Here is a 9,030-nt window from a genome sequence, read left to right as displayed (position 1 = left end):
AGCGTGGGGGGGGTGGGCGGAGCCACTGTGGCCAGAATCTTCACATTACTCAAACCATTGGCTCTTCTGAATTCTGGGACCTGAGCTGGAACTGGTTTTCAGGGAAGCCCTGGCAGCCTACCTGTGGATTTCTGGTGGCTCCCGTTTGATCTTGGCACTCGACTCCATTACTTCCTTTGCAACTCGGCCACTATAAATAGTATAATAAAACAAGCATCAAGAAATGAGACAGTGTTTCAGGACTGGGCTCCTCTCCAGAGTCTCATATTACTTTGGCTGAATCAGGAAATGGCCTCTTTGGCCTACCCCTTCCTAATGTTTAGGTCACTGAGAAAGTTTTGCTTCCTGGGGTAAAGAGTTCTAAGATGTTCTGACAGCTGATCTTAAAGAGCTCTCTGCCTCTGGAGGCTTCGAGATCTTCCAGTCTCATTTAGGAATGATTCCTCATTGCCCAGCATGTTCCAAAAATATTGCAAAAAAAGAGAACTCTATTTAGACAGACGTGAAGAGAATTACTGTTGCAGTTCTTACTTTACTGCTGTCATAAGGACAGGAGAAGGTACACATTTTAAGCCCTACAGACAAACAGCTGCAGGGATGTAAAAAAACAGTCAAAGGGTTAGGAGTCAGAATTTGATGGAAACCTCAGGCTTTCCTAGAGGTTTCCAGTTTATTTGCTCTTAAGGAGAAGCACCACTGAACCACTATTTTGGAGAGAAAGGTCTGAAAATAGGTCGATAATGGTTACTTACTGTCACTATTTACCTGTATCGGAACCGGCTCCCTTTAAAGAATAAGTTGCTGCTGGACACCGTGCGGACTTGGCTTGACTTCTCCAGCCTGCAATAAGGCAAAGTCCAATGGGACAGATTGCCTGCAACTGCCTCACAGGCAAAGGCAGAGCATTCCCAGCTCTTTCCAAAGGCTGCTTGAGGAAACCCTTTAGCAAAGGGCCCTTCACAGCCCCATTTATCTCAGGCTTTCCTTTAGGACCCAAGGACTGTACTCACAGCCTCAGTGACAGGGACAGTCATACTGAAACCCGCTTTCATGGCAGGAAAGTGAGGGTTTCCCCAGAGCGCTTCGTGAGGTTCACCAGAGGGACGATAAATGTTAGGGATGATGGTCTGGAGGAATAATAGAATGCCACCCACTGAATCTCAGCCAGGCCACTGATTAGCAGTGTGACTGACCTTGGGCAAATTTCTTTTCCTCTCTTAGTCTCAGTCTTTATAAAATGATGGAGCTGGAGTCCTTTCCAGTTACATTTGATGATTGGTGTCCATGTTTGGGTAATTGTGGGTGGAAAAGAGAGTAGGGGCTGCTCTTCCTATTCCATCTCCTTCTTGAAGAGTTCCAAAGTATATTATATTAAAGACTCTGAGAAGTCTTGAAATAAAGAAGTTAGATTAACTTTAATAAAAGTTTCTTCATTTATTTGAACTTGGAACCATCCTCCCTTCCCCAGAATGCCCATTAACATCACTTTCAAGCCTATAGATAGCTGATGTGGAGACTCTGGAAGGCCACGGACACTGTAAAATATCCTCTTAGGTGACTTCCCTGGTCCCACTTAGAAAAGGAAGCTTAGGCAGAGCTGCCCATAGTGAAGTCTCCCAAGACCTGACTCAGCCCACAACACATCCTGGGTGCCCTTAACCTTAGTGCAAAAGCCAGCCAGGAACCAAGCTAGGTCTGAAGCCTTTGCCATGAGACAGCGGTGAATATTGAGGGAGCTATGGCCATAATCCGTGAACAGAGAGTTCCCATTCCCACCTATCTCAGGGATCTGTGAGGCTCAGCCTACTTGCTCTCCTGCCCGAGCACATTCTTGAGTCTGATACTGGGCCAAGGGAACGGCCAGGGATCTGCACATGTGAGATGCTCAGAGGCCAAAGAGGCTACTGCTAGAGACTTGATTTGACCCAGGATCTGACCCATGCTAGAGGCATTTAACACTTAATTAGAACATTAAGTAGTTAATGGACAAACAGTGAAGAACAACCTTGGTTTCCCCTAGCTAGGTGTGGAGATCTATTAATGAAAGTACTGAGAAGCTGAGTCTGGTCACAGGTTCAGAAGCAAATTCTATTCCCATGATACAGAAAAATAAAGGCCTTCAGAAATGGTACTGAAATGTTTTCTTATCTTTCCTTGGATAGCCAGGGACTGAACCAGAGGGAAATTTGACCATGTGGAAAGTCTTTTCCGAGTATGTTCCCCTTTATGAGATGACCACTCAGGTTAGAATTCAGTTCATCCATTCAGTTCATCCCTTATTCTGTATCAAATGCATAGAAATTATTAAGCAGTTCAGAGAGCCTGCTCAAGAGACAGCCTCTGGGGCCATGGCCCTACAAACAGGGCCTGCATCCCATAGCAGAGTCTGTTCACTGGGGAGGAAGATAGTCCCTCCCCTGCCCCCTCAGCAATTCCGCTCTCTCCAGGATCCTTCAGGTTACTGCAGGGAAAATTATGGCCAATCGGGGGCAGAATATACCACACATTCTTGTCTTATGTTGTCCTGATTAAGATACAGCTTATTAAAGCATAAATTTTTGCATTCTATTTTTAAAACAAAACCAAGGGTTTTAGTGAAACATACTTTATCTGGTATAACCCCAGTTTCTTGATGGGCTATTTCTTTGTTCCCTAATCCCTTTGTGACCACTTTTTTTAAGTACAGAAAACTGAACACAAAAGCCTCATATAGTTTATAAAGTCCTTTGGTAAGCGAAGTTGTCATCTTTGGCGCAAAGTTGGCTTCTCAGTATCAGACAAGTTCTTGCCCCACTCCAGCTTCTCCATCCCAGGTTCTTGGGCACTTGACCTGTCACTGGCAACACCCCTGGCAGTGACATTCCAAGAAGGGCTGGAATCAACTCCAGCTTAACACCAGACCACCCACTGGGGAGCGGGCCCCAGAATCTAAGGCTCGGGGAACTGCTCTGGGCTGCACCTGTTGCTTTATGGAGCTCTTGTATTCTGGGTCTCCTAGGGCTCTGAATGCCTCCATGGGGCCAGTATGATTCAAGTCGGGCACCTGTGGGCATTTTCTGGTCCAAGGCTTGTCCTGAAAAGACCCAGAACTGCTTTGCCACTAGGAGTTGTCCAAGGACATCATAAGGCAGACCCCTTGGGAAACTGCTGAAACACATTCCCAGACCTCAGCTCTGTCACTCGAAAAGATACAGACCAACACCCCAAAAAGGGTCTGAACTTTATAAGGAAGCACAGCCTTATCATCTCACATCTCCTTTCTCAAAGTTTCCTGCCCATCATTCCTCTAAAAGTAGCTTTTATGACTTCGGCTCTGATGACAGTCCCCATGCTGTGTGTCCACTCACTTGTAGAAGGCTTGGTTCTCGATTCCACATTTCCAGAGGTGCTTGCAGGCTTCTGGAGTTGGAGCAAAATATGTGAGAATAATTTTCTTTTCCTACAAAAAATCCCACATAGAAACAGCTGAGTGTGGATTGAGATGTAAGCCAGGACACTGACCCCTAAGCTGTCTGAGTGCTCCCATGACTCTCTGGGAGAGGCTGCAGATGGGGAAGGGGCTATCTGGCAGCTGGCTAGTTGGAAGAGAAGGCCTGCAGGTCCCACTGGGGCAGAGCTCAGTTCTCTGCATGAGTTCACATCTGGCAGGTTCAATCAGTGTAAGTCTCAGCTGGCACAAATTGAACCAAGAGAACCTTCACCTGAGAAAGAGGCACTCATATCTGAAATGCTCTTTTTTTTCTTTTTTAAAATACTTATCTTCTTGGTATTTTTACATGGAAGCAAAAGAATCTTACTGTGACTGCATTTCCTAGAGGTATGGAACCTCTGGGTGTGATCAGCATCCCTTAGAAAGTCCTGTGCTCCAGGGTCTGGCCACTTCTCCATCCCTCACCTCTGGGTCTTGACTTTGGTATTAGCTTAGCATGCAGGTTGCTTAGCTCTACCTAGTTGGGCCACTGTGGTTTAGCCCCGGCCATCAGGAACCACACCAGCGCCCCAGCCTCCCTGAAAAGAAGGAAGCCAGTACTCACCTCTTTCTGACTTACGTATAAATAAAAAGTCTTTCCTTCAAATTTCAGCTTGGTCACCTCATTCCTAGAAGCACAAAGAAAATACCAGTCACCTCGCTGTAGTCTGCTTGTTCACAACTAAGTCTTGTAGATGCACAGCCCACCCCAACTGGAAGGGGCTCCAGGCACAGACACAGTTTTAGCCAAAATTGGAACTGAAACAAGACAGCAGCGCAGTGGCCTTAGAGAACAGTTGAAACGGTTCAATCTCCAGTTTTCTGGTCAATCACACTATAATAATAGGGTGATAGGAGAATTTCGGGCTCATCAATAGTGGCTGTCAATGGGGAACATTGGCATGGGACGTGAGTCTAGGTAGAGTGGTCCTAGGCCATTTCAGGATTTGCTTCATAACAGAGGTGCATTATCTGGATGGGACCATCAAACGTAAGATGCCACAGGTAGGTGATGAAGCCAAAGTTCAAGATACAGCAAATAATGAAAAACAATGCAACCAGGTTCTGAGGGAGTTGAGTCTTTCAGGTGACTGTGCCACTGGATGGAAAATGCAGTTTAATGTAGACAAATGTCAGACGGTCTCAGGGAGAGGTGTGGGGCAACATACCAAAGAGAGAGAACAGATTACATGGAACAGTCATGCAGCGTACTGACCAGGAAAGGGACTTAGGGGTTTTTGTAGAAAAATCCTTGAAGCCACCAGCTCAGTGAATGGCTGCAGTAAAAGAGGCAAACAGGATACTGGGGTACGTCACCCGTGGGACAGACACAAATCAGAAGTGACATGGTTACTATACATGGCACGGCTTAGACCTCACCTCCACAAACTACTCGCAGCCTTGGTTACATTTACAAAATGGAAAGATGACCAGGGTCTTAGGTGGGTGTCCCTGAGAGCCAGAGAATGAGGCCTCAGCATCGGTTCCACCTCGCTTCCCTTCCATTTGCCTGACACAGCTGCCCTCTGGAGCCTGAAGGCTCTCCCACCTCACTGGGGGCACAGTCCTTATTATTCTACCCAACTGGGATCCCCAAGGAAGTCTGACCATGCACCTCTGCCTCCACTTGGCTTCTTCCTCTTTGCAATTTTTGAGATTTCCTCAATATCCTAGGAAGTAGCAGAAAGGCAGTGAGAACCATGTACTGAGTTTACTACTGGACAAAAATCAAGGGACAGAGGAAGGTCACTTGTTCCCTGGAAATCATGGCTGGTTCAGGATGAGTTCACAACTCTGACCACCGGTTCTGCGCTAATACAAGCCACAGCGTATTCCTTCCCTGTTTGATTCCCTCCCAATCAATCTCGTACACACAGAATACAGTAAATATCGATTGGTTAATATACAAACAAGCACACAGATCACCTAGGCTTCGACAAGCAGGACAGGAAAGAAATAGTTTTCTATTAGAAGTGAGATGGGGTTTGTATCTATTAAAGTTGAGACCCAGTGAAGAGGAGATTTCCTGAAGAAGCGGATGTGAGAGAATGAAACGGGCCCGGGAGAGCCGACTGAGCGTCAGGGCTTCTGGAGGGGCAGGGATTCTTCAGGACTGCAGGTCCCTGTGACAGGTGTGTCCTACATGTTTCTAGCCAAACGTCCCCTACCAGGGACCTCGTGAGGCAGCTATCCCGGTCAGGATCTGGGCACTCTTAAGGAACGTCAGACAACCCAGCCGTATCCAGCGGGCAAGTGCCCCTCACTGGGAGAGTGGGGGCCTGATCCTGCTCATTGTCTTTTTTGGAGAAGTATTTTGTTGGACAGGAGATCCCATACCCTCACCATTTTCACCCAGAGCACAGTGAGTGGGCCAACTTGAGAGTGCCTAGCCAACAGGTGTGCTGGGGCAGCAGGCTGCCTTGTGAAGTAGCTGTTTTCCTGCGGAATAGCAGCTGGCTGGGCATATCTGGGGAACGGTTTCACTAGCACTCTGGTTGATCATCATATGGCCAATCTCCACAAGAGAAATCAGGGCTAGAAAGGTGGTATGTGTCCACAAGCTCAGCAGGGGAGTCGAAGAGGACATGAATAGATGCTTTGCCACACACCCCCGCAGAAAGCTCACCAGGAAGCAGCTCTGTCCTCAGATTCCCATTAGCTCTTCTGGAGAAGGCAAAGGAACCAAGACAGGAGCAGGCTTCCCCGGCTGAGCTCTGCTGGGCCAAGGAAAGCCACTTGTCCAAGCCTATGAGAGGAGTTGGCCAGTTTCTGTACCAAGAAGGTACCAAGAAGGTACAGAAATCACACGGGCTTAGTAGAACATACAACATGTTCTGAGGAGGCTGAAGCATGTTTGTACAGGCCAGAAAAAAGGTCTCCAGGAGAGTCGATGTCCATCAACAAGCCAGAGTGTGCACTGCATCACCTCCCAGAGCCATGCAGCAGAACAGACCCCAAACAGATGGCGCAGAGAAGTTCAGAGTAGCTTCAGCTGAGGCAGTGCCTCTTGCCTCTAGAAATGGGAGTGGGAGAGGGGAAGTAGGGGAAGTGGGGAAAGTGGGGAAAGTGGGGATGTGACTCCTGGAGGCTGAGAGCACTAAAACTCTAAAGAGGGATAAGAGAGGCAGCATCTGTGCTCTTGCAGGCAGTGCCTACAGTGGCGACTGGCCCAAGGAGGGTGTTTGCCCCAGGGTTCATTGTGAGCCCCTCCTTTGTTGGAGAGCGGGTAAGGGAATAAGCATCCATACAGATGCTAGGGCCCTCAGCGGCGGGCAGTCCCAAGGTCTCGGTTCTCATGGGAACTTGGCTCTAGCCCCAGGCCTCTCATCCTACCCAGAAATCAACCCTCTTTCTCTGGAGAGGCTGTTGGCTCTCAGGAACACCCCTCTGGAAGAATAGGATCCCTAGGAAGAGACCACTACCTTCATCAGTTAGCACTACAGATGCCTGATCACAGACAGAGGACATGAGAACCACAGCCCTTCCTAGTTGGTGAGGTGTAAAATGCCTGTTTCGGAAATGAAGACACTTACCATTTTATGAAGTGGACCCTCTTGTTTCCTTGTAGAACAACAAACCCAAAAGGCGTGAAGGCCAGAAATGCAGCATTTCCTGATACATCCTGCAACACAGAAAGACCTCTCATCTGGGTGATGCAGGCATAGAGGTGAAATGGTGAGGGACACAGTTGTTCATTAGTGAAACGGGGTTAATACTTGGCAGTAGGTCACGGGAGAGCATGGCATTTGCTACTTACCTTCGTTGAGACTCAATGCCCTTAACTCTAAGGGCATTGAGATTATAATGGTACCAATAGAAGGCTATTGTGAACATCCAAAGAGAATGGCAAACCCTCACACATTGCTGGTGGGATTGTAAAATGGTACTGCACTTTGGAAGCAGTTTGGAATTCTTCAAATTGTTAAACATAGAGCCACCATATGACCCAGCAAGTAGACTCTTGTGTACCCAGAAAATTGAAAACATGTTCACACAGAAACTTGTACGTAAATGTTTATAGCAGGATTATTCATAACAGCCAAAAAGTGGAAACAATCCAAATGTCTATCAACTGTTAAATGAATAAAATGCGATACATCCATATAATGGAATATTATTCAGCAGTAAAAGGGAATGAAGTACTGATACATGCAGCTGCATAGAGGAACCTTGAAAACATGCCACGTAAAAGAAGCCAGTTACAAAAGATCGCTTGTTGTATGATTCCATTTATATGAAACGTACTGAACAAGCAAGTCCATAGACAAAAAGATTACCGGTTGCCAGGAGCTTGGGGAAGGGGAGATGGGGAGTGGTGGCTAATAGGTACAAGGTTTCTTTTTGGAAGTGATAAAATGTTCTATAATTAGATAGTGGGGACAGTTGCATAACTGTGCATATACTAAAAACCACTGAATTATGTACTTTAAAAGGATAAGTTTTAGGATATATGAACTAAACCTCAAAAAAGCTGAGAGGGAGGGAGGGGGAGTGAAAGGGAGGGAGAGAGAAAAGTGAATATGAATAGATATGGCAGTTATCATGATGGGCCCAACACACTGGGCTTCTTCAGGAAAGCGTGGCTGAAGATAAGCAACTGGCCAAGTGGAACAGCCATCACCAGCCCTAGAGGCCTCCTGGTCACCTGTCACATCAACTTGTAAACACCATGCTGGAAGTTCAGCTGAGCAGAGGGGAGAGGGTACAGCAGAAGCTGTAGGGCATGGTTCCCTTACATGGGAAAATGAGCTCCATGAGGACCGGATTTTTCTAGTTTGGGACAGGGCACACAAAGCTGATTGATGGATTATGCTCTCTCAGAGGAACTTCTTTTGTGATAGGGGCCCCAGGTAAGAATCTGCTCTGTCAGGGTGTGCGTGTTCAGGTGGCCAGAAAATTATGGCAGGATGCTGGCCAAATGTGCGTGCAGGACAGCTATCTGTTCCATAGCTTAGGTGGTGCCATGGAGTTAGGGCCAGGCACCTGGCGTGAGGCGTGCAGGTGGGGCCATGGCTGTCAGGATCTCCTCGTCTCTTCCACCTTCAGGATTTACCTCCCTGGAACAGATCTTCAGCCTGTTCAGTCCTAAGAACAGTGGGGCCTCTGTAGGGCTTCATGAGCCTTGCCTCAAGAAAAAATTCAGTTTTATCCTAAAACTGTCTTAAGAGTTAGGGTAACAGGTATGAGCAGCTGGGTCTAGGGAATAAACTAAGTACATGTTTAGCACACATTTCCAATTAATGTATTTTATTATTTTCCTTTTCTCAGTGTCTGTTGTGACCCTGACACTTGGCTGCAAACACAATGTCATTCAATCCATGGGCACAGCAAAAAGTTGTTTAAAAATAACCTGAATGGAGATACTGTGAAGCCACGGGGCTAGATTTCCTCCCGCTTGTCATCAGTGCTTGGTGGTGGTGGTTAATACCTGAGCACCAGCACTGCACACAAGCACGGTCCCTGCCAGCGGGCACCAGCGCTAACCTGGCAGGTTGGCAAAGATGTGGGTCAGGGCAGGCTGGCCCTTAGGGTGGAGAATGCCCGGGAGAGGTGGGTGGCCT

At 47.3% G+C, this 9,030-nt stretch overlaps 2 protein-coding genes across 8 annotated transcripts in view; one reads left to right on the top strand and one right to left on the bottom strand.

Moving 5' to 3' along the window:
* The window catches only part of WDR76 (WD repeat domain 76), a 113,594-nt gene that overhangs the window by 61,301 nt on the left and 43,263 nt on the right, over positions 1-9,030 (top strand). The window lies entirely within an intron of this gene.
* The window catches only part of FRMD5 (FERM domain containing 5), a 39,775-nt gene that overhangs the window by 6,421 nt on the left and 24,324 nt on the right, over positions 1-9,030 (bottom strand). The window contains exons 7-11 of the mRNA XM_025038852.1: positions 7,003-7,091; positions 4,035-4,098; positions 3,348-3,439; positions 766-840; positions 122-190 (exon numbers count right to left, since the gene is read on the bottom strand). Of these exons, the coding sequence (XP_024894620.1) occupies positions 122-190; positions 766-840; positions 3,348-3,439; positions 4,035-4,098; positions 7,003-7,091 (389 nt within the window). The remainder of the gene's footprint in view (positions 1-121; positions 191-765; positions 841-3,347; positions 3,440-4,034; positions 4,099-7,002; positions 7,092-9,030) is intronic.

This window comes from Pteropus alecto, unplaced genomic scaffold, assembly GCF_000325575.1.
Source record: "Pteropus alecto unplaced genomic scaffold, ASM32557v1 scaffold86, whole genome shotgun sequence".
In the NCBI taxonomy this organism is placed as follows: Eukaryota; Metazoa; Chordata; class Mammalia; order Chiroptera; family Pteropodidae; genus Pteropus; species Pteropus alecto.
This window is presented reverse-complemented; position numbering and strand designations above follow the sequence as displayed.